The sequence below is a fragment of the Opisthocomus hoazin genome, chromosome W (assembly GCF_030867145.1).
Source record: "Opisthocomus hoazin isolate bOpiHoa1 chromosome W, bOpiHoa1.hap1, whole genome shotgun sequence".
NCBI classification, from domain to species: Eukaryota; Metazoa; Chordata; class Aves; order Opisthocomiformes; family Opisthocomidae; genus Opisthocomus; species Opisthocomus hoazin.
Window position 1 is genome coordinate 35,111,560 of NC_134453.1, and position 26,525 is coordinate 35,138,084.

At 42.5% G+C, this 26,525-nt stretch overlaps 1 protein-coding gene across 1 annotated transcript in view; it reads left to right on the plus strand.

Moving 5' to 3' along the window:
- LOC142365443 (uncharacterized) overlaps positions 1-22,851 on the plus strand; it is a 105,660-nt gene extending 82,809 nt beyond the window's left edge. The window contains exons 2-3 of the mRNA XM_075446240.1: positions 16,226-16,399; positions 17,361-22,851. Of these exons, the coding sequence (XP_075302355.1) occupies positions 19,991-20,647 (657 nt within the window). The 5' untranslated portion in view covers positions 16,226-16,399; positions 17,361-19,990 and the 3' untranslated portion in view covers positions 20,648-22,851. The remainder of the gene's footprint in view (positions 1-16,225; positions 16,400-17,360) is intronic.
- Positions 22,852-26,525: the final 3,674 nt, after the last annotated feature.

Consider the following 26,525-nt stretch of genomic DNA (forward strand, 5'->3'; position numbering starts at 1 on the left):
AATACCGTAAACCATACTTGCTACCACAGGGTGTATGCCCCTAACAATCTTATTCACTTCTCTTAAATCCTGTACTACCCAGTAAGTTCCACCTGTTTTTGGTTTTTTTTTTTTTTTTTACTGGTAACACAGGAGTATTGTATTCGGATTCACACTCCACTAGTAGTCCATACTGTAAAAAGTTACCTTGCTTCCCCTCTTTTTCATTTTGTTTTTCTGTTGCTTAACTTCTAAGAACTTTGCTTTTTTTTTTTTTTCTTCATTTAGAGCAGCAGCTAGCAAAGCAGCTTGTAACTTGATACCTTTCTGTTCTAATCACTTTACACAACCCTTCGGAAAATCCAGAGGGGTTTTCCTTTTGGGTTTTTTTTTGTTTTTTTTTCAATACCGCGTTAAACTTTTCATCTCCTATACTTTTTAATTGTCCACAAAACCGCATCAATTCTAACAACATATCATAATTCAATTAATTGTTTCCTTGTGAGGGGATCACCTCCCTCCAAAGCTCATGTTACAATAAAATAACTTCTCAACTTCTCCACCAATCGGTTAACACAACACACACACACACACAACCTAGAAGCGGTGTTTTGAAATCCTTCTGTTTACAAACTGTATCACCTAACTACAACAATATATACAGGCAAACTACTTCAGTTAACATGTTTATATACATAGAGCTCTTTCAAAACAATATATACAGTATATTTAATACATACCCCAAAACCAGAGTCCCTAAATGATCGATCAATGCCAAATAACTAGAGAACTTGTAACCCCACAATATATACAAACTTGTATTTTAAAACCAATCCCCAAATTCCCAACTCAATTCCTAAATCATGCCGATTTTCTTTAAGCAAACCAAACCCCATACATTATTAAGATGTTGTTGAGTGAGGGGTCTCCCCCTACTTTTCCCAATGTTGCCGTCTAGATCCTGGGAGAGGCTCTCAAAATCCCCCCCACGGGAAGACCCTGCACTCATACTTAAGAAATCATAAACCACGGCCCCGAAGACTCAGAGTTCAAATACAACAGTCCCAAGTCAAAAACTGGAAATCAGCAGAACATACCAAACGTACGTGGTGTTTTTTTTCTTTTTTCTTTTTTTTTTTTTTTTGACTTATTTGTCTTTCACACAGAGGCTTCATACACAGTCACACAAGCTTTCCAATGTGCTAGAATACATCCTAAGGGGCTTTTCTTTAAAATACCACTGCTTTGCTGTCCCCCATTTTACTTTGTTGATTCTGTACCTCTGTTAGTCTTTATCTTAACAATTTTAATCTGTCGTCCCCTTCTGTCCCGCTCTGACCACGTTCCAAAAATGTCACAATTAATATTCTGGTCACAAGAAAAGAGGTTCACCATGCAAGGTGGTGTGTTTTTTTTTGTTTTTTTTTGGTTTTACGATGCCTGGGTATGTTACGATGCGATGGGTATGTTAACAAGCCAGTATCCGAGATATCTGATATCCGAGTTCAATACCAACAAATCCGTATCGCCAGAAGTACAACTTAAGCGGGTTTCCTAAGTGTACCATACCGAATGTACGTTATTACAGAAGTACAAAGCTTAACCCATGCTTGTACCAACGCACAACTACCAAAAGCACGTTATTACAGAAGTGCAGAGCACAACCCGTGCCTGCACCAACGCACCAATACCCAAAAGTACGTTATTACAGAAGTACAAAGCTTAACCCATGCTTGTACCAACGCACAATTACCAAAAGCACGTTATTACAGAAGTGCAAAGCTTAACCCGTGCCTGCACCAACGTACCAAGACGTACACCCTCAGGCACTAGTAGCCTGGTGTACAGCGCTCAGCGTAGGACGTCTCCTACGACTTACGAGAACTCTCCAAATGACCGGTCTCACATACCAAAACAGAGAAAGAAAGTAAAAAAAAGAATACCTTTACTCGTTTAGATGGTCCTTGTCTGCTCCCGCAGTGATCCGAGTGAGGCGAGGAGTCCCTCCGGGAAATCCCGGGGGTACCCTAGGGAGTCCTGTTCTCAGCGGGTCCTGCAGCCGAGCAGAGCGGGTCCCATCTGGGGTGCCAGAAATGATGCCGTGAAAAGCCAGAATTGAAGACTCAATAGTCGGCAGACTATTAAGCAGGTATTCTTTATTGCGGCGCCGGGCACACGGGGGATCTCTCCTCCAAACGTGTGCACCGAAGAGACAGTTACTAGGTATTTATGCTATGTTAACATACATATTAATTACATTTCCAAGAAATGTTTATCATAGTAATGGCTTTTCCGAGAATTCATTAATATACGGTAATGTCCGTCGCACATGCTTGTTTGGCGTCTCTCGGCAGGGGTCTTCAGATTATCCTGCAGCCTCCTTATCTCTGTAGTTTGCATACCTGTTCTCCCAAGGCCCAGGCGCCTAAAGGGATTATTCAGGAGTCCCTTGTCTTGCAACCGTCCCAATATTCACAAAGAACCAAGACTTGTTTCTGACCACCTGAAGTGATAACATCCCCTACATGTTACATTTGTTACATTTACAGTTATCAGTTTGAGTACTGCTTATGTAACCGGGGTGTTTTATTGATAGATGTTTTATGCATAGTGACCAATCATAACTGAGTGCTGTCTATGTAATCCAGATTCTCTGCTAATAAAGTTGACTGTTATGGATCATATTGGTCGAGTCCTTGAGCCTGTGCCACAACACGCTGGTACCGATCCACCTGAGTTACAGTCCTGGTAGGATATGTTCCCAGTCTGTCAGGGGATGACTGATTATTCCCCACCTTGGCCAGGAAACCGGAGCTCCTGGTACAGTCAGTGCTATTCCCTGCCTTAGCCATGCAAGAGTTTCTGGTATGGTCAAGGGACGCTTAGCCACCAAACTCATTGCACAAAGGCGAAGACTTGGTGAGAATTCCTGAGACTGTAAAGCAGTCCAGGAAAGGGGGGGGGGGGGGGGAATCTGTACCACCACACTTGCCCTTGGTGAAACCATGCTGGCTGTCTCGAATCACTTCCCTGTCCTCCATGTGCCTTAGCATAGCTTCTAGGAGGATCTGCTCCATGATCTTCCCAGGCACAGAGGTGAGGCTGACAGGTCGGTAGTTCCCAGGGTCCTCCTTTCTACCCTTTTAAAAAATTTTCCTCCAGTCATCAGGGACTTTGTCTGACTGCCATGACCTTTCAAATACGATGGAGAGTGCTTGGCAACTCCATCATCCAATTCCCTCAGGACTCTGGGGTGCATCTTGCCAGGTCCCATAGACTTATGTGTGTTCAGGTTCCTCAGGTGGTCACGAGCCTGATCTTCTCTTACAGTGGGAGGGATTTTGCTCCCCCAGTCCCCATCTTGTGGTCCATCCACTCGCGAGGTGTGGGAAGAGAGGTTGCCAGTGAAGACTGAGGCAAAAAAGTCATTGAGTACCTCAGCCTTCTCCTGGTCCATTGTTACCAGTTTGCCAGTCTTTCTCATCAAGGGGGGTATACATGGCTCAGCCCAACATAAAATATAAAAACTGGACAAATGATAAAATGAACTTTGAGGAGAGAAACAGGCTTGAGCTGGCTTTAACTCACATATTCCCAGCAACTGGGGATGCGCGGTGTCATGACGGTGAGCATATAGAGACTGGTAAAGGGAATCACATTTCTACTGTGAATGAACTGTATATTGTAGTCACTATATTATGCTGTGTTGTGATTTCACTATATTGCCGTATCACTCTGCTAAATTAAAATGCTATGCAACACCAAATATCTTCATATAATTTCATTTGATATTAAACAATAAACCTTCCTTGTGTGGAATATCTAAAAGAACCTGATCAGTGAGCATTGGACTCTGACATCTACACTAGGAGAATTTCCAATGTAGCTACATAAAGTCTAAAGGTATGATTATGAAAAAAAAAAAAGCTAAGGGAGAGCACATGACCAAAGTTATGCAAGAATCTAAGGTGAATGGAAACTTCTCCATGTTAGCACATATCCACTCATTTAAAATGTAACTTTAAGAATTCACTTGGTCAAGCAGTTATTGTACTGGTGATATGCAACCCTGCCTCCTACAGATTCATTCAAAGTGTTAGATAAGCATCAACATGTTTACTTCTTTAGAAAGCTCTCCACTGTATGTCAAACATATTCTTTAAAATTCAGAAAACCCGTTTATCCTCATGTAGCTACTCTTCCTAGACTTTGTCATATGGAAGCAGAGAGAGACATACTCATTCAGAGAGAAGAGAAGAGAAGAGAAGAGAAGAGAAGAGAAGAAAAGAAAAGAAAAGAAAAGAAAAGAAAAGAAAAGAAAAGAAAAGAAAAGAAAAGAAAAGAAAAGAAAAGAAAAGAAAAGAAAAGAAAAGAAAAGAAAAGAAAAGAAAAGAAAAGAAAAGAAAAGAAAAGAAAGGAAAAGAAAGGAAAAGAAAGGAAAAGAAAGGAAAAGAAAGGAAAAGAAAGGAAAAGAAAAGAAGAGAAAAGAAGAGAAAAGAAGAGAAAAGAAGAGAAAAGAAGAGAAAAGAAGAGAAGAGAAAAGAAGAGAAAAGAAGAGAAAAGAAAAGAAAAGAAAAGAAAAGAAAAGAAAAGAAAAGAAAAGAAAAGAAAAGAAAAGAAAAGAAAAGAAAAGAAAAGAAAAGAAAAGAAAAGAAAAGAAAAGAAAAGAAAAGAAAAGAAAAGAAAAGAAAAGAAAAGAAAAGAAGAGAAAAGAAGAGAAAAGAAGAGAAGAGAAAAGAAGAGAAGAGAAGAGAAGAGAAGAGAAAAGAAGAGAAGAGAAAAGAAGAGAAAAGAAAAGAAGAGAAAAGAAGAGAAAAGAAAAGAAAAGAAAAGAAAAGAAAAGAAAAGAAAAGAAAAGAAAAGAAAAGAAAAGAAAAGAAAAGAAAAGAAAAGAAAAGAAAAGAAAAGAAAAGAAAAGAAAAGAAAAGAAAAAGGATGGAAGGGACCTACAACGATCATCTAGTCCAACTGCCTGACCTCTTCAGGGTTGACCAAATGCTAAAGCGTGTTATTAAGGGCATTGCCCAAAGGCATCTTAAACACTGACAGGCTTGGGGCATGGACCACCTCTCTAGGAAGCCTGTTCCAGTGTCTGACTACCCTCTCGCTAAAGAAATACTTCCTGACATCCAGGCTGAACCTCCCCTGGCACAGCTTTGAACCATTCCCGTGCGTCCTGTCCCTGGATCTGAGGGAGAAGAGATCAGCATTTCCCTCTCCACTTCCCCTCTGCAGGAAGCTGTAGAGAGCAACGAGGTTGCCCCTCAGCCTCCTTTTCTCCAAACTAGCTAAACCCAGAGTCCTCAGCCACTCATAGGACATGCCTTCCAGCCCTTCCACCAGCTTTGTTGCCCTCCTCTGGACGCATTCAAGGACCTTCACACCCCTTTTAAATTGTCAGGCCCAGAACTGCACACAGGATTCAAGATGAGGCCGCACCAATGCTGAACACAGCAGGATCATCACCTTTTTTGTCCGACTGGTTATGCTGTGTTTGATGCACCCCAGAATGTGGTTTGCCCTCTTGGCTGCCAGGGCACACTGCTGGATCCTATTGATCCTGCTGTCCACCAGCACCCCCAGATCCCTTTCTGCAGGGCTGCACTCCAGCCACTCCTCTCCCAATTTATACTTGTGTCCGGCATTACTCCATCCCAGGTGGAATCTGGCATTTTTACTTGTTAAATTTCATGTCATCCAATGCTCCAATCCACGCAGATTCCTCTGCAAGGCCTCTTGTCCCTTAAGAGAGTCAACAGCACCTCCCAGTTTGGCATCATCAGCAAACTTGCTAATGGTGCATTCAGCTCCTGCATCCATATTGTTGATAAATATATTGAACAGGACTGGCCCTAGTATTGAACCCTGAGGAACACCGCTGGTGACTGGTCACCAGCCAGATGTAGCCCCATTCACTACAACCCTTTGAGTCCTGCCCTTCAGCCAGTTCTTCACCCAGCACACTGTGTACCTGCACAACTCACAGTTGGACAACTTGTCCAGAAGGATGCTATGGGGGATGGTATCAAAAGACTTACTAAAATCCAGAAAAGCTACATCCACCACCTTCCCTCCATCCACTAGGTGAGTGACCTTATCATAGAAGGGTATCAAATTAGTTAGACAGGACTTTCCCTTTGTGAACCCATGTTGACTGTACCTGAGGACTGCACTGTTCTTTAAATGCCTTTCAATAGCACCCAGTATGATCTTCTCCATAATTTTTACAGTTACTGAGGTTAAACTAACAGGTCTGTAGTTTCCTGGGTCTTCCCTCACACCCTTCTTGCAAATTGAAATAACATTGGCTAGATTCCAGTCAGCAGGGACCTCCCCAGACTCCCAAGACCTTTGGGTAGATGATTGACATAACATCCGTTAGCTCCTTCAGTACTCTGGGATAAATCCCATCAGGCCCCATGGACTTATGAACATTCAGATAACTGAGAGCACTTAAATTAGGCTTTTACTCTGATTTCCCACTTAAAGAAGATTACTAAGGGGGGAAAGGAGGGAGAATATAGCCCAGAAAGATGAACCTTCCTAGGCTAAAATGAGCTCCTGCAAAAAGCACTTTGAAAATATCATCATAAGGATAAATATGTACAAGTAGCATGTGCATTAGTTGCATTATCCATTTTCTCAGACTATCCCTGGCCTTGAAAGTGTTTTTGCTGGAAAACACAATGTATTTCTTTATGATTTTCAGGAAAACTTTAAAAAATACTGCCTGTGCCTTCAAGAACTTCAGTGTGCTTGATTTCATATTATCTTCCAAACACCAGTTTCTGCTATTCACATCTACATACCCAGCACTTCACATTCTTTATTCGGGTCACTAATTACAGTGTAGGACTCAAGGTGCCAAGACAAAAATGAAGGCACAGGTACAAGTTATTCCCTAATCTAGACAAACTGCTGCTGTTCCTTCCAATGAAAACAAGTTGATCAACTTGAGGTCACAGCTGTTTTCACCTTTTGCAATAGTCTTTCTAATCAGTGAATGACTGAACAACTTGTTTGTTGCATTATCATTCCCATTTTAATAATGGGAAAACAAGGACAGATTGTTTAAGCAAGATGCCTCTGAAGCCATGCAAAAATCGGTAGAACCACATCTCTATAAACAACATAAGCTTTACTGTTCCAAAATTAAAGAAAAAATAATCAATAAACTTAAAACCAAAACTTTAAAATCAATGCCCTAGAAAAACTAGCTTCTGAAAGCAGCTTTCAATGTAACTTTTGCAGAGATAGCTGAAAGCATATAAGAATGGATACTAAAAATGATGTTGAATGAATTGAAGTCATTCAGCATTTTCTGACATTAAATAAAGCTTCAGTTTATTACAAAGGAGCTACCAGCAGAAGTGTCATCATCAAGTCCAACCATCAACCCAACACCACCATGCCTACTAAACCATGTCCTGAAGTGCCACATCTACACATTTTTTGAATACCTCCAGGGATGGTGACTCCACCACTTCTCTGGGCAGCCTGTTCCAATGTCTGACCACTCTTTCAGTAAAGAAATTTTTCCTAATATCCAATCTAAACCTCCCCTGATGCAACTTGAGGCCATTTCCTCTCATCCTATAACTTGTTACCTGGGAAAAGAGACCGACATCCACTTCGCTACAACCTCCTTTCAGGTAGCTGTAGACAGCAATAGGGTCTTCCCTGAGCCTCCTCTTCTTCAGACTAAACAGCCCCAGTTCCCTCAGCTGCTCCTCATAAGACTTGTTCTCTAGACCCCTCACCAGCCTCCTTGCCCTTCTTTAGACATGCTCCAGCACCTCAATGTCTTTCTTGTAGAGGGGCCCAAAACTGAACACAGTACTCCAGGTGCAGCCTCACCAGTGCCGAGTACAGGGGGATGATCGCTTCCCTACTCCTGCTGGCCACGCCATTTCTGATACAAACTAGGATGCCATTGGCCTTCTTGACCACCTGGGAACACTGCCGACATATTCAGCTGGCTCTAATTTAACATCTCCATAGAACTCAGGATAAGCAACAATAGATTTGGAAGAAATAAAATGAAACTTTAATTTTTATTCATGATTAACGTAACATTTTAGAATACTACATGGCCTTCAACAAAATTTTAGATAGATTTTATGTCAACATGTTGCAAGATGGAAAAAAATGCCCTCATTTCACAGGTAATGAAAGAGTTTTCACATATTACAGGTACCAACAGCTCATATTTCTTAAGCCAACAACTTGCAGGCATTCAATATTTCTGAACATCAAATAATAGGTGCTACAAGTAAGATATGTAAAACAGGCAACCAAAAATCAGTTCACTATTGAAAATACGGGTCTATCAGAGGTAAAAGAACCTAGGTGTTACAATTTTTTAAGTTGAATGTCTCACAAGATGTCTAGCTACTGGAATATTGTTAGTTCAGTAATCAAGTCAAGTAAGGTTTATACTTAAGCTTTCAATTACTTATTCCAACAGAATCTCGACATTCACATCCGTCTACTAAATATCCTATTGTTCTTACCTTCTGAAAAAATTATTTCTCTACAACCCAGTCTTCAACTTTCCATTCTATCTTCTATCTTTAATATTAACAAAAACATTCAGTTATTTTTCACTAAAAAGAATATCTTCATATAGAAGTCATATTCCTCAAGTTTCTTCAATGCAGTCTTCTTTTCATAACACCTGCCACAATTAGTCTTTTCATTTGTGGTATAAAATTTTGAAATACACAGTTGAAAATAGGTTTGAACCGTTCAATATGGACAGAGGAAGAAGGAGAAGAGGGAGTATAAAAAAATGAAATATACACAAACTGCTTCTCCTCTTCTCTTCTCTTCTCTTCTCTTCTCTTCTCTTCTCTTCTCTTCTCTTCTCTTCTCTTCTCTTCTCTTCTCTTCTCTTCTCTTCTCTTCTCTTCTCTTCTCTTCTCTTCTCTTCTCTTCTCTTCTCTTCTCTTCTCTTCTCTTCTCCTCTCCTCTCCTCTCCTCTCCTCTCCTTCCTCTGATGCTGCTACCAAAACAATGTGCCTCACTAATTTGAAGGAAACATTTTTTTTAATAAAACATCACAGGAAATTTCCTCTTGACACAAAGAAAATGAGAGATGTGTTTAATTGATCAAGAGATTAAATGACTAAATCTGACTGAAGTTAGTTAATATGAAAAATCAGTCCAGAATTAAAATGGAAAAAAGTTATATGAGATGATATAATAAAATATATTTACAGAGAAAAGGACTGTACTTAATGACATCTCAAAGTAGCTTAGATTCTTATTTCTACTCATGATTAAAATCTAAAATGGAAAGATAATTTGTCAGGTTGTCAGGTTAACTATTACCTTATTTTTACACTACTTAAACAGATTAGAGAAAACTTTGAGTCAGCTTCTCTTTGAGAAGGTATAGAGAAACTGTTCATACAATACATTCAAATTAAGAAAAACATTAAAACCAGTAGCAGTTAGGGGAAAAATATTTTAGACTGAGGACAGGTAATACACAAAGCTTTGCTTAATTTTAGTAGAACACACCAAGAGTTCAGTTCTTCAAGTGCAAAAGAAGATATCATTAGAACATTTCTAACCTCAAAGACACTGGGTTAAGATGCCCTGAGTGTAAGACAGCATCAAATGCTATTTAAGAGTCCTGAGCTTTGATCTTCATGCAAATATCCACTGAACAGCTGTATGACACAGTCACATAGATCAAATTCAGACATGATGGTGCAATGTGAAAGTGTAAGAAGAGACATGGTGCAAAATATATACTCTTCTTCCTCTTTTCTAGCTTATGCCCCATTTCCCAAATGACTCTATTGCTAGAACTTAAAAAAAAAAAACAAACCCAAAAAAGCCAGTGGCCCTATTTACTTTATTCAGAACAACATCTATATCACATTACTATAGGTAACCCAAATATTTGACCCTTGATTCAGTATATTTTAATTTTTTATGAAGCATTAGTAGTGATAGAGATGAGAAAAGACAGGCAGGGACTTAACAGTATCAACACAGTTTTATTAAATTTTATTTACTGCAAAGTTCAGCAATCTCTCCATCTATAGGTAAATAAAAAAAAAACCCCAACAACTTACACCCCCAGAATTTGCACATATACCATGCTTATGTCCAAATGTATACAACATCTTGTTGTGGATCACACAGATTTTTAAGTGATGTTAAGACCACGGCCACATTCTCCAGCTGCTCCAGCCCAGGAGTCCCTCATGCACGACTGGCTGGAGCCCATCCAGGTGCCACAGGGACTCTGGGTCTCTGCCCAGGCTGAGGGTCACAGATGCCACTTTCCCATTTGCAGGTTCAGCAGCTGAGCACATATTCTAGACACACACACACACACACACACACACACACACACACACACACACAGAGGACACTGACATGGCCAGTCACACAGAAAGCCACAGACAAGATGCTGCCTTCAACAGCATCTACATACAGGACTCACATAAAGTACAAACACAGACAGCCAAGTCCCCTTCCTACTCTTTGACTGGTACAGACAGAAGTTCACTAGTGAAGGCACGCACACACACATTTGCAGATCCCTTGAGTAGCAGCATGGCCCCTCTGTCCACCTGGTACCACTGCCTGGATCCCAGGCCCTCTTACCCGCTTCACAGGTCCCCTACTAGCTGGCTAGTCCAGCTTGATGCTTGCTAGCAAACACACACACTTGTCCCACATGCACTCCTGTCAGAGGCCAATACTCTCTGACCAGGTCCTTTTAGATATTCCATGCATGGAGGGTGTAATGTTTAATATCAAATTTACTTATTTGATGATACTTGATGTTACACGGGATTTCTGAATTAGCAGTCATACAAAATACACTGAAAACACAATACAAATGTAAGTTACACTTAGCAAAATATAGCAATTGCAATACACAGTTCAATCACAATACCAATGTGATCTCCACTACTGATCCTTATAATATGCTCACCATCACAATGCTGGGCATCCCCAGTTGCCAGAAAGGAATACATGGGTTGAAGTCAGCTCAAGCTTGTTGCTCTCTTAGAAATTCTTTTGTTAGTTGTTTAGTTTTTATACTCTGTGTTGGGCTGAGCCACATATTCGCTCCCCCCATGCTGATCTGGCTAACTCAGGGAGACACATGAGCTGAGACCCGAGGCTCTGCTCCAGTCATAGGCGTGAAGCCCCTCACTCACCTCATTCATACTGGACCCTCCCAGTAGCTGGGATTTGGGTCACACAACATTCCAGCCTAGTGGCTGGAGACTGAGACCGCCACCCGCTCCAGTATCTGACACTGAGATCCCACTTGCTCCAGTAGCTGGCACCGCAGGCCAGGGGCACATACACGCCCGGTTTGGCACCAATTTTCAGTCACACTCGCACACAGGTCTCACCAGGAGCTGGCACTTAGTCCTAGACAAGCATACTGACTGGCCTCATTTTACACGAGACCGGCCCTTTTTATACCCTTTTCTGTCTACCCCCCCCCCTACTCTATTCCTCCCTGCTCCCTCTTCTCCATGCCTGTCCCTTCATGGGTTTGCACAGTTCTATTGCTTCCCTCATGAATTCCAGTCCGGGATCTTATCAGCTGCAAAGTCTAGGTTGATCTTCCTGGAAGTGGTGCCTGTAGTTTCTTGATAGCCCATCAACTGGTGTGACAGGCAAAGTTTGTTGGTTTGTTTCTTGTCATTGTCTCCATATTTGTTTTGTCAGGTCTGTGTCTCTGTATATTTTGTTTCTGGTTTCCCCCTTTTTCCCTTAGTATCCCATTTGATCTGGTCCCCAATCAGATAACCTTGCTGGATACTTTTCCCACTCTCACATGCCCTCATCAATTAGTGTGACTGACCAGGTTTATTTCTCATCACTACCTCCCTTATCATTTGTCAGTCAGATCTGTGTCCCTGCATGTTCTTGTTTATGGCTTCCTCCTTTTCTTATTATCCCCTTTTGCACTGAAAAAGGTCCTTGACCAGATACCCTTAAAGGAGCAGACACTCTCCTTCCACACACCCTTACACAGATCTTTATTGGGTCTGGCTGGGATGGAGTTAATTTTCTTCATAGCAGTTCATATTTTACTGTGTTTTAGATATGTGACCAAAGCAATGTTGATATCACACTAATTTTTTGGCTGCTGCTGAACAGTGCTTGTATAGCGTCAAGGTCTTCTCTGTTTCTCACTCTGCTCCCACTGCAAATAGGCTGAGGGTGGGCAAGAGGTTGGAAGTGGACTGACCAAAGGGATATTCCATGCCATACAAATGTCATGCATAGCAATAAAATGGAGGGGAGGAAGGTTTTAGGTAGGTAGCCATTTTTTGCTTGGGGACTGGCTGGGCATCGGTCTATTTGTGGGAGATGGTGAGTGATTGTCTTTGCATCACTTGTTTTGTGGTGGGGTTTTTTTTTCTTTCTTTCTTTATTCTTCCCCTTCTCTGCCTATTAAACTATTTTTATCTAGACCCATGAGTTTTCTAGCTTTTGCTCTTCCTGTTCTCTTCCCCTGTCCCACTGGGGATGGGGGGAGGGGTAAAAAGCAATCCATATATTAAAACAGAACAACAGGTATTGTACAATAAAAACAGGCGATACTGGTACAGGCAACAAGCTAAAATGAAAATACTGAGCCTAGCAAAAGCTCAGTCAAGTTTGCCTATACATCTACAGCGCATTCCTTAATCATCCATGCAAGAAATGTCACCATTCCAATAGTTATAGCAATTAGAACACATAATAAGGTGATTTAACTAAATGGTACTGCTTGAAAAACGACTATTGTTTGGACCAACCATTTTAACTAGGAAAAAAATTAATACAGATTAAAATATAATTTTATTGGTCAAAATCTGAGAAGAGTAGAATAGAAGCAATAACGAAGAGTTAGGCTACTGAGTTAGCAGTGGTTTCCATCACTGCTATGCAGAACAGACTGTACTCACAGCTACTACAGCTTTAGCAATACCTATCAGTAAGAGAATGGAGGAGAATCTTATCTTCTAGTAATACAAAGAGTAAGAGGGTAGAACAGTTTTCTGGTCCAAGAGTCATGAGCAGTGTGGTAATGTTTGCTCTACTAAATGAATGGGGAATAGAAAAGCAGGTTATTAGGATTTGAACATTAAAAACTTTAAAAAGCTACTAATGAATTTCTGACAGCTGGTAGGGACTGACTGGCTGAGAGGTGTTAATATCATTACCACACAATCAAATATCTATCTAGGTAACAGCAATCACCTCAATACAAGACTTCTATTGTTACAAAAAGAAGCTAAATCCAAAGACCATTATTAAAGAAACATCATTCTGATACAGCTATGCACTGAATCACAGAATCACAGAATCACAGAATGGTAGGGGGTGAAAGGGACCTCTGTGGGTCATCTAGTCCAACCCCCCTGCCGAAGCAGGGTCTCCTACAGCAGGCTGCACAGGACACTGTCCAGGCGGGTCTTGAATATCTCCAGAGAAGGAGACTCCACAGCCTCCCTGGGCAGCCTGTTCCAGTGCTCCGTCACCCTCAGAGGGAAGAAGTTCTTCCTCATGTTCAGACGGAACTTCCTTAGCTTCAGTTTGTGCCCATTGCCCCTTGTCCTGTCGCTGGGCACCACTGAAAAGAGTCTGGCCCCATCCTCCTGACGCCCACCCTTCAGATATTTATAGGCATTTAGAAGGTCCCCTGTCAGCCTTCTCTTCTTCAGGCTAAACAAGCCCAGCTCCCTCAGCCTTTCCTCATAGGAGAGATGCTCCAGTCCCCTCATCATCCCCGTCGCCCTCCGCTGGACTCTTTCCAGTAGCTCCTCATCTTTCTTGAACTGGGGAGCCCAGAACTGGACGCAGTACTCCAGATGGGGCCTCACTAGGGCAGAGTAGAGGGGGAGAAGAACCTCCCTCGACCTGCTGGCCACACTCTTTTTGATGCATCCCAGGATGGTCAACTTGTCATCCACCAGGACACCCAGGTCCCTCTCTGCAGAGCTGCTCTTATTCAGAAGCTGAATAAGACTGGGCCAAGTACTGACCCCTGGGGGACACCACTAGTTAGTAGTTAGCGAGAACCCAGCACCAAACCCAACAAACCGGTTTGGCTGGAGACTGGGCTGATAAGCGGCCAAAACTGCGTGAACACAGCAGAAAATCTGACTACGAGTCAACCACTTTACGCTAGAAACATATGCGGCCATCAGGGTCCGTCGAGCTCTCCCTCCATAGCAGCTGGCTGCGCGGCGGCGATCTCCCCTTGAGTAGGGACGCCCCCCCAAAGGTTACCCCTCGAGGCCGAGAGATCCCTTACCTGACACCAGGCATCGATGGGTTGGTAAGTGACCTTTTTTTGCATGCATCTAACATTTAAGATACATACAGTAAGCTTACGCGATCATCTTTGTATCCCATACTAACTTTAAGCGGATGTTTTCACAGGGGCACCACCAGCTTCGCTGAGTTGCTCAGCTTTGGCCTGTGGCGAGTCCAGTGCCTAGCTGGCTGGAACCAGCTGTGTCCGGCCCAGGGCAGGCCCTGGCCTCTTCTCACAGAGGTCACCCCTGCAGGCCGCACCTGCAGTGCTGTGTCCAGTTCTGGCCCCCACAATTCAAAAAAAACAAAAAAACAACAAACCGAAAAAAGACACAGACAGACTGGAGAGGGTCCCGAGGAGGGCCACAAAGACGATCAAAGGGCTGGAGAACCCGCCCTATGAGGAAAGGCTGAAGGAGTTGGGTCTTTTCTCCCTTGGAGAAGAGAAGGCTCAGGGGGGACCTTGTCACAGCATGCCAGTACCAGTACTTAAAGGGTGGCTACAAAGAGGCCGGAGGTGCTCTCTTTGCAAGGAGCCACATGGAGAAGACAAGGGGCAACGAGTACAAGTTGCACCAGGAGAGAGGTTTCATCTCGATACAAGACAGACATTTTGTCTCAACGCTGGAGGTTTTCAAGATGCGATTGGACAGGGTGCTAGATAATCTCATCTAGGCTCCCTTTGCCACAAAAGGCTGGGCCAGACGATCTTTCGAGGTCCCTGCCCACCTGGGCTGCTCTAGGATGCTACGATTCTTCAGCGGATCACCGTTTAATAACCCTTTGCTCTCTCTGGTTTGGAACAAAGTATCGGCAACGTTGCCAGCGAGGCGAGACATAGATTCCACCAGGCGCCAGAGACCTCCTAAACCTACGGCAATCACCCGGTCTCTCTGAATGTATGAGCCATGCCTAGCTGCTTCAGAATTCCCCCGCCCCCAGAAGCGGGAACACCTTCGGGATACCTTAGGGAGTTTACACAGCCAGAACTTCTCCCCGGGAAGATTAAATAAAGGTGAAGGCCTCGCGTTACTTACGCGCCCGCATCACCAAACTTCACCCCATTGCTTGGGGATACAGAAGAGATGAAGACGCCTTCCAGTGGGCGTCTCTGGTGCCTCAGTAACACGGTGTTTCAAGGGCAACGAAGGATCGCCCTGCTTTCATGTGCCCATCTCCCTTTTTTAAAAGCCATTAAAGAAAGATGAAGTTTGCCGTCTCCCCGCGATGTAGTTTTGGTTTGGCCCTGGCTGGGATGGAGGCGACTTTCCCCATAGCAGCCCTCACAGTGCTGTGCTTTGCAGTTGTAGCTAGAAGGGTGTTGGTAACACACCACTGTTTTGGCTACTGCTGAGCAGTGCTCCCACAGCATGGAGGCTCTCTCTCCAACCACCCCCAAAGTCCAGAAAGCTGGGGGTGGGCAAGAGGTTGGGAGGGGACAGAGCCGGGACAGCTGACCCAAACCGACAAAAGAGATATTCCATACCATATGACATCGTGCTCAGCAATTAATTCCAAGAGAAAGGAAGAGGAGTAGAGGGCTTTCGTTTTTAAGGTGTTTGTCTCCTGAAACAATTGCTACGCGTATTGAGGCCCTGCTTCCCAGGAAGTGGCTGGACATTGCCTGCTGATGGGAAGCAGAGAATAATTCTTGTTGTTGTTTCCTTTGCTTCCATGTGTAGCCTTTGCTTTTCTTAATTATACTGCCTTTATCTCAACCCCTGAGTTTTTAATCTTATTTTCTTCCCCCTGGTCCGCTGAGGAGGGGAGTTATAGAGCAGCTTGGTGGATATCTGGCAGCCAACCAAGGTTAACTCACCACAAATTTTCAGCTATTGTAACCTAGTAAACCATAGATTTTGATGTATTTTTGTGGGAAATATACTTCTGTTACATTAACCAGGGTTTGCGGAGCAAATGCATTTATTCTCTTCCTTTTCCCATTCTCAAGATTTCATTTTCAGATAGCCAGATGAGAACTATGAGTCATTCCTATTGTCAGAATCTGCACCTCTGTTCTTCCTTCCTATGGGAGTTACTATTTATTGAGTGCTGGGACCCTTAGACCAGATATCCACTAGCAGTATGTTCAAGATTTGTACTGATCCCTTCTTCTGCAGAAAAGGTATGATTGAGCACTGTCAACTTGTACTTTAAAACACTGATATTGAGATAAAGTAGACATTGTTTCTGCAGCATTTGCTAAATATTGGGAAAGGAATTGTCAAATGTTGCCCTCATAAAAATTTGCGTTGGGCCATTTTCTGTCTTTCTAGAGACTTCCAATAAGGCATAAGCAAAGCTATACAGAAAACAACTGAAAGAGTTCGTGATGTTTAGTCTAATGCTTAGCAACACTAAAAGCAAAGGGCCTGAATTTTTCTGTTCTTTCAAGAAGATTTTTTTAGTAATAGAAATTTAGCCTACTTCTAAAGGGGTTAACAACATGTATTAATGTTTAGCTTTAAGTTCTTATGAGCTTCTCATGATTCCTTGTCCACTATCAAACAGGAAAACAAGCCATTTCTTCATAATATGAATACTACTTTTGCAAGGATGAATAAAGTATCTACCAATCTTGCTCATAAGGAATGGTATCAATCACACTAATTTTCCCCCCTTTTGCAAGCTTGACAGTATAATTTCATTCAAGTGAGCAAGCGTCTGTGTGGGTGCTTAACTGTTAGCCAGGGCCAACCCACCACAGTGTGATAAAGATATGGAAATACTGATGAACACAAGCATTTCCTGACATGCTTTGGCTAGTATAACAGTTAGTGGCTAGTGTCCTGTTATAGCAAGCAGCTTTGGGTTCCTTCCTTTTCATTTTACTTTGAGAAGAATGCTGTGAAAGAAGAGGAAGGCAGGCACAAAAGAAAGTTAAAAAGATTTAGCATTCTTTTTATTAGAATTTTGTTTTCATATATATATATGTCTTACATAAATAAGAAGTAGCTCTGGGGGCTTCCAACAAAAGCACTATGGCATGTGTGTGTAGTGAAAACATACACGACTGAAGAGTGCTTCTAGAACAGTCTAACCCAACCTTCTATTTAATGTGTGCTCAACATTTTCTTATCTTTCAGATCTATGGTGCTGCTATTCACTTTTATGAGACTTGTCCTGGGAACTGCTAACAGAAAAGCAATGATTGCAGTTGGGTCTCCTGACAGCTGTAGAGAAGGAAGTGGTTAATTCCAAGTTCATGAATTCTAAGAAATGTATTTGTCTTCTCTCACACTGGCCTTTCTTTGAATCATTTTGCAAGTTTCTTATGTTCATCCACAAACTCTGTTTCTAGCCTCATCATCTTCCCATTGAAAAGCATGCAAAACATGCTTTCAAATTGTTTCAAGACACATGTCAGCTCAAAAGTGGGGGTTTTATACGTGGCATTTTCTTAGCTGGTGTATTTGCTACATCCTCTTGCTTATACTACATAACTTACACTATACTGATGGAAATTATTTGTTGCTTCTGCTTAATGGCATTGGCTTTGTAGTGCCATGAGAGTGAGCTGGATTTTCCCCCAGTTCTCTGTTTGTCAAGCCTGTTTACCCTTTCCCTTACCAATGGCAGCTATAGAAAATGACTGGATTACAAGGCACATGCTAATGTTTGCAGTGCTGTATTTTCATAGAATCATAGAATCTTAGGTTGGAAAAGACCATTGGAAAAATGTGCAAATATGTTAGAAGTCAAAAATGTATTTTAAAATGGATATTTGAAATTGAAGGTGGCTACATTGTCTGTGAATATTGTCTGTGCCTTCTCATCTGGAGCTCTCTTTAAATGCGAACTGTCAATTAAATCAAAACATTTCCAATCTCCCCTTTTTGCTTAGGCAGTATTTTTCCTTTTATGTTATGTAATATCTTACATGCAGAAGGACTCCAAAATTTATTCACTTCTGTGACATATCAGACTAAGTGGAAAACAACAGCCTGCCACCAAACTGTGCAATAAAAGAGTATAAGTACTTTTTTAAGGACACTGATTTCCCCCCCCCCGCTTGAGGACTCCATTATAATTCATACATGTTTGCATACTGGAAACAAATGAAATGCAGAGACTAAATTGTACAGATTTACAATATGTACAGATATGCAGATACAGATGCTGAGCCACTCTCCATCATCTTTGAAAGGTTCTGGAGGACAGGAGAGGTGCCCGAGGACTGGAGAAAAGCCAGTGTCACTCCAATCTTCAAAAAGGGCAAGAAGGAGGACCCAAGGAACTACAGGCCGGTCAGCCTCACCTCCATCCCGGGAAAGACGATGTAGCAGCTCATTCTAGAGGTCATCATCAAGCAAGTGGAGGAAAAGAAGGTTATTAGGAGTAGTCAGCATGGATTCACCAAGGGGAAATCATGCTTGACCAATCTGTTAGCTTTCTACGATGACATGACAGGCTGGGTAGATGAGGGGAGAGCAGTGGATGTTGTCTACCTTGACTTCAGCAAGGCTTTCGACACTGTCTCCCCTAACATCCTCCTAGGGAAGCTGAGGAAGTGTGGGCTGGATGAGTGGTCAGTGAAGTGGATGGAGAACTAACAGAATGGCAGAGCTCAGAGGGCTGTCATGAGCAGCACAGAGTCTAGTTGGAGGCCTGTAACTAGTGGTGTCCCCCAGGGGTCAATACTTGGCCCAGTCTTGTTCAACTATTTCATCAATGACCTGGATGAAGAGTTAGAGTGTACCCTCAGCAAGTTTGCTGATGACACAAAACTGGGAGGAGTGGTGGATACACCGGAAGGCTGTGCTGCCATTCAGCGAGACCTGGTGTAATCGATGGCCTTGCTGGACTTGTCAATGCAAGACGAAAGACATGCTCGGACTCAGGCGTCAAGAGCCAAAGAGTTAACAAAGGGAGCAATTAACTTGTGCTTATCAGAAAACAGTAAGAGGGGATAGCCCATCACTATAAATCAAGTGATCTGTGGGGCCTGGCAGAGGCCCTGCAGCCAGAGATTGCTTTGGATAAAGAACAGATTGCCCCCCGAATACACATACCAAGATGTCTGCTCCGAAGGCGTGTCACACTGCTGAGTCCCGCTTCTGACGACACGACATTCCACGCCAATCGCCAGTCGATACACAATAATTCACTTAGTCTCACCTCGCAAAAAGATTTACAAATATATAAAAATTGGCACTTAAAACTCTCTTTGGGAGGAGGAGCCAAGCGAGAACTTTACCTGACGGACAGGTCGACGGGCCTGAACCTCTCTTCTCCCCCCAAGAAGGGACGCCTTTTTGGTAAGAGTCATGCCTCTCACTTTGTCAGATGTATCCCCGGAACACATTGTTAACTAAAGTGCTAAACCATTACCTTTGAGCTCAACTTTTGTAGACAGTGCATTTATCAACGACAATCTCGAATCTGTGATACCTGTCTCTTGAATAAATTACCTATTGTTTCAACTTTGCGAAACTGTTTCAGGGAAAGTCCTTGGAAGGGCTCTGACAGGCAAGTTGAATCTGAGAAGTGGCTACACACTTAACCCTTTAGACAAACCACTGACCAAGTCTGGGACTAGGAGTTGATCCAGCCGCACCTAGACTCTCCTCTGAGAGAGAGTTTAGAACGCAAGGGGGTCTGCTCTGAACCTCGTGACTCAACGGGAGGACTCTCCTTTTGTTGCTTATCAGACTCTGCTTACCCCCCTTTAACGCGACACCTGGACAGGCTGAAGAGTTGGGCAGAGAGGAACCTGATGAAGTTCAACAAGGGCAAGTGCAGGGTCCTGCACCTGGGGAGGAACAAACCCATGCAGCAGTACAGGCTTGCGGCGGACCTGCTGGAGAGCAGCTCTGCAGAGAGGGACCTGGGTGTCCTGGTGGATGACAAGTTGACCATCCTGGGATGCATCAAAAAGAGTGTGGCCAGCAGGTCGAGGGAGGTTCTCCTCCCCCTCTACTCTGCCCTAGTGAGGCCCCATCTGGAGTACTGCATCCAGTTCTGGGCTCCCCAGTTCAAGAAAGATGAGGAGCTACTGGAAAGAGTCCAGCGGAGGGCGACGGGGATGATGAGGGGACTGGAGCATCTCTCCTATGAGGAAAGGCTGAGGGAGCTGGGCTTGTTTAGCCTGAAGAAGAGAAGGCTGACAGGGGACCTTCTAAATGCCTATAAATATCTGAAGGGTGGGCGTCAGGAGGATGGGGCCAGACTCTTTTCAGTGGTGCCCAGCGACAGGACAAGGGGCAATGGGCACAAACTGAAGCTAAGGAAGTTCCGTCTGAACATGAGGAAGAACTTCTTCCCTCTGAGGGTGACGGAGCACTGGAACAGGCTGCCCAGGGAGGCTGTGGAGTCTCCTTCTCTGGAGATATTCAAGACCCGCCTGGACAGTGTCCTGTGCAGCCTGCTGTAGGAGACCCTGCTTCGGCAGGGGGGTTGGACTAGATGACCCACAGAGGTCCCTTTCACCCCCTACCATTCTGTGATTCTGTGATTCTGTGATTCAGTGCATAGCTGTATCAGAATGATGTTTCTTTAATAATGGTCTTTGGATTTAGCTTCTTTTTGTAACAATAGAAGTCTTGTATTGAGGTGATTGCTGTTACCTAGATAGATATTTGATTGTGTGGTAATGATATTAACACCTCTCAGCCAGTCAGTCCCTACCAGCTGTCAGAAATTCATTAGTAGCTTTTTAAAGTTTTTAATGTTCAAATCCTAATAACCTGCTTTTCTATTCCCCATTCATTTAGTAGAGCAAACATTACCACACTGCTCATGACTCTTGGACCAGAAAACTGTTCTACCCTCTTACTCTTTGTATTACTAGAAGATAAGATTCTCCTCCATTCTCTTACTGATAGGTATTGCTAAAGCTGTAGTAGCTGTGAGTACAGTCTGTTCTGCATAGCAGTGATGGAAACCACTGCTAACTCAGTAGCCTAACTCTTCGTTATTGCTTCTATTCTACTCTTCTCAGATTTTGACCAATAAAATTATATTTTAATCTGTATTAATTTTTTTCCTAGTTAAAATGGTTGGTCCAAACAATAGTCGTTTTTCAAGCAGTACCATTTAGTTAAATCACCTTATTATGTGTTCTAATTGCTATAACTATTGGAATGGTGACATTTCTTGCATGGATGATTAAGGAATGCGCTGTAGATGTATAGGCAAACTTGACTGAGCTTTTGCTAGGCTCAGTATTTTCATTTTAGCTTGTTGCCTGTACCAGTATCGCCTGTTTTTATTGTACAATACCTGTTGTTCTGTTTTAATATATGGATTGCTTTTTACCCCTCCCCCCATCCCCAGTGGGACAGGGGAAGAGAACAGGAAGAGCAAAAGCTAGAAAACTCATGGGTCTAGATAAAAATAGTTTAATAGGCAGAGAAGGGGAAGAATAAAGAAAGAAAGAAAAAAAAACCCCACCACAAAACAAGTGATGCAAAGACAATCACTCACCATCTCCCACAAATAGACCGATGCCCAGCCAGTCCCCAAGCAAAAAATGGCTACCTACCTAAAACCTTCCTCCCCTCCATTTTATTGCTATGCATGACATTTGTATGGCATGGAATATCCCTTTGGTCAGTCCACTTCCAACCTCTTGCCCACCCTCAGCCTATTTGCAGTGGGAGCAGAGTGAGAAACAGAGAAGACCTTGACGCTATACAAGCACTGTTCAGCAGCAGCCAAAAAATTAGTGTGATATCAACATTGCTTTGGTCACATATCTAAAACACAGTAAAATATGAACTGCTATGAAGAAAATTAACTCCATCCCAGCCAGACCCAATAAAGATCTGTGTAAGGGTGTGTGGAAGGAGAGTGTCTGCTCCTTTAAGGGTATCTGGTCAAGGACCTTTTTCAGTGCAAAAGGGGATAATAAGAAAAGGAGGAAGCCATAAACAAGAACATGCAGGGACACAGATCTGATTGACAAATGATAAGGGAGGTAGTGATGAGAAATAAACCTGGTCAGTCACACTAATTGATGAGGGCATGTGAGAGTGGGAAAAGTATCCAGCAAGGTTATCTGATTGGGGACCAGATCAAATGGGATACTAAGGGAAAAAGGGGGAAACCAGAAACAAAATATACAGAGACACAGACCTGACAAAACAAATATGGAGACAATGACAAGAAACAAACCAACAAACTTTGCCTGTCACACCAGTTGATGGGCTATCAAGAAACTACAGGCACCACTTCCAGGAAGATCAACCTAGACTTTGCAGCTGATAAGATCCCGGACTGGAATTCATGAGGGAAGCAATAGAACTGTGCAAACCCATGAAGGGACAGGCATGGAGAAGAGGGAGCAGGGAGGAATAGAGTAGGGGGGGGGGGTAGACAGAAAAGGGTATAAAAAGGGCCGGTCTCGTGTAAAATGAGGCCAGTCAGTATGCTTGTCTAGGACTAAGTGCCAGCTCCTGGTGAGACCTGTGTGCGAGTGTGACTGAAAATTGGTGCCAAACCGGGCGTGTATGTGCCCCTGGCCTGCGGTGCCAGCTACTGGAGCAAGTGGGATCTCAGTGTCAGATACTGGAGCGGGTGGCGGTCTCAGTCTCCAGCCACTAGGCTGGAATGTTGTGTGACCCAAATCCCAGCTACTGGGAGGGGTCCAGTATGAATGAGGTGAGTGAGGGGCTTCACGCCTATGACTGGAGCAGAGCCTCGGGTCTCAGCTCATGTGTCTCCCTGAGTTAGCCAGATCAGCATGGGGGGAGCGAATATGTGGCTCAGCCCAACACAGAGTATAAAAACTAAACAACTAACAAAAGAATTTCTAAGAGAGCAACAAGCTTGAGCTGACTTCAACCCATGTATTCCTTTCTGGCAACTGGGGATGCCCAGCATTGTGATGGTGAGCATATTATAAGGATCAGTAGTGGAGATCACATTGGTATTGTGATTGAACTGTGTATTGCAATTGCTATATTTTGCTAAGTGTAACTTACATTTGTATTGTGTTTTCAGTGTATTTTGTATGACTGCTAATTCAGAAATCCCGTGTAACATCAAGTATCATCAAATAAGTAAATTTGATATTAAACATTACACCCTCCATGCATGGAATATCTAAAAGGACCTGGTCAGAGAGTATTGGCCTCTGACAGGAGTGCATGTGGGACAAGTGTGTGTGTTTGCTAGCAAGCATCAAGCTGGACTAGCCAGCTAGTAGGGGACCTGTGAAGCGGGTAAGAGGGCCTGGGATCCAGGCAGTGGTACCAGGTGGACAGAGGGGCCATGCTGCTACTCAAGGGATCTGCAAATGTGTGTGTGCGTGCCTTCACTAGTGAACTTCTGTCTGTACCAGTCAAAGAGTAGGAAGGGGACTTGGCTGTCTGTGTTTGTACTTTATGTGAGTCCTGTATGTAGATGCTGTTGAAGGCAGCATCTTGTCTGTGGCTTTCTGTGTGACTGGCCATGTCAGTGTCCTCTGTGTGTGTGTGTGTGTGTGTGTGTGTGTGTGTCTAGAATATGTGCTCAGCTGCTGAACCTGCAAATGGGAAAGTGGCATCTGTGACCCTCAGCCTGGGCAGAGACCCAGAGTCCCTGTGGCACCTGGATGGGCTCCAGCCAGTCGTGCATGAGGGACTCCTGGGCTGGAGCAGCTGGAGAATGTGGCCGTGGTCTTAACATCACTTAAAAATCTGTGTGATCCACAACAAGATGTTGTATACATTTGGACATAAGCATGGTATATGTGCAAATTCTGGGGGTGTAAGTTGTTGGGGTTTTTTTTTATTTACCTATAGATGGAGAGATTGCTGAACTTTGCAGTAAATAAAATTTAATAAAACTGTGTTGATACTGTTAAGTCCCTGCCTGTCTTTTCTCATCTCTATCACTACTAATGCTTCATAAAAAATTAAAATATACTGAATCAAGGGTCAAATATTTGGGTTACCTATAGTAATGTGATATAGATGTTGTTCTGAATAAAGTAAATAGGGCCACTGGCTTTTTTGGGTTTGTTTTTTTTTTTTAAGTTCTAGCAATAGAGTCATTTGGGAAATGGGGCATAAGCTAGAAAAGAGGAAGAAGAGTATATATTTTGCACCATGTCTCTTCTTACACTTTCACATTGCACCATCATGTCTGAATTTGATCTATGTGACTGTGTCATACAGCTGTTCAGTGGATATTTGCATGAAGATCAAAGCTCAGGACTCTTAAATAGCATTTGATGCTGTCTTACACTCAGGGCATCTTAACCCAGTGTCTTTGAGGTTAGAAATGTTCTAATGATATCTTCTTTTGCACTTGAAGAACTGAACTCTTGGTGTGTTCTACTAAAATTAAGCAAAGCTTTGTGTATTACCTGTCCTCAGTCTAAAATATTTTTCCCCTAACTGCTACTGGTTTTAATGTTTTTCTTAATTTGAATGTATTGTATGAACAGTTTCTCTATACCTTCTCAAAGAGAAGCTGACTCAAAGTTTTCTCTAATCTGTTTAAGTAGTGTAAAAATAAGGTAATAGTTAACCTGACAACCTGACAAATTATCTTTCCATTTTAGATTTTAATCATGAGTAGAAATAAGAATCTAAGCTATTTTGAGATGTCATTAAGTACAGTCCTTTTCTCTGTAAATATATTTTATTATATCATCTCATATAACTTTTTTCCATTTTAATTCTGGACTGATTTTTCATATTAACTAACTTCAGTCAGATTTAGTCATTTAATCTCTTGATCAATTAAACACATCTCTCATTTTCTTTGTGTCAAGAGGAAATTTCCTGTGATGTTTTATTAAAAAAAATGTTTCCTTCAAATTAGTGAGGCACATTGTTTTGGTAGCAGCATCAGAGGAAGGAGAGGAGAGGAGAGGAGAGGAGAGGAGAGGAGAAGAGAAGAGAAGAGAAGAGAAGAGAAGAGAAGAGAAGAGAAGAGAAGAGAAGAGAAGAGAAGAGAAGAGAAGAGAAGAGAAGAGAAGAGAAGAGAAGAGAAGAGAAGAGAAGAGAAGAGAAGCAGTTTGTGTATATTTCATTTTTTTATACTCCCTCTTCTCCTTCTTCCTCTGTCCATATTGAACGGTTCAAACCTATTTTCAACTGTGTATTTCAAAATTTTATACCACAAATGAAAAGACTAATTGTGGCAGGTGTTATGAAAAGAAGACTGCATTGAAGAAACTTGAGGAATATGACTTCTATATGAAGATATTCTTTTTAGTGAAAAATAACTGAATGTTTTTGTTAATATTAAAGATAGAAGATAGAATGGAAAGTTGAAGACTGGGTTGTAGAGAAATAATTTTTTCAGAAGGTAAGAACAATAGGATATTTAGTAGACGGATGTGAATGTCGAGATTCTGTTGGAATAAGTAATTGAAAGCTTAAGTATAAACCTTACTTGACTTGATTACTGAACTAACAATATTCCAGTAGCTAGACATCTTGTGAGACATTCAACTTAAAAAATTGTAACACCTAGGTTCTTTTACCTCTGATAGACCCGTATTTTCAATAGTGAACTGATTTTTGGTTGCCTGTTTTACATATCTTACTTGTAGCACCTATTATTTGATGTTCAGAAATATTGAATGCCTGCAAGTTGTTGGCTTAAGAAATATGAGCTGTTGGTACCTGTAATATGTGAAAACTCTTTCATTACCTGTGAAATGAGGGCATTTTTTTCCATCTTGCAACATGTTGACATAAAATCTATCTAAAATTTTGTTGAAGGCCATGTAGTATTCTAAAATGTTACGTTAATCATGAATAAAAATTAAAGTTTCATTTTATTTCTTCCAAATCTATTGTTGCTTATCCTGAGTTCTATGGAGATGTTAAATTAGAGCCAGCTGAATATGTCGGCAGTGTTCCCAGGTGGTCAAGAAGGCCAATGGCATCCTAGTTTGTATCAGAAATGGCGTGGCCAGCAGGAGTAGGGAAGCGATCATCCCCCTGTACTCGGCACTGGTGAGGCTGCACCTGGAGTACTGTGTTCAGTTTTGGGCCCCTCTACAAGAAAGACATTGAGGTGCTGGAGCATGTCTAAAGAAGGGCAAGGAGGCTGGTGAGGGGTCTAGAGAACAAGTCTTATGAGGAGCAGCTGAGGGAACTGGGGCTGTTTAGTCTGAAGAAGAGGAGGCTCAGGGAAGACCCTATTGCTGTCTACAGCTACCTGAAAGGAGGTTGTAGCGAAGTGGATGTCGGTCTCTTTTCCCAGGTAACAAGTTATAGGATGAGAGGAAATGGCCTCAAGTTGCATCAGGGGAGGTTTAGATTGGATATTAGGAAAAATTTCTTTACTGAAAGAGTGGTCAGACATTG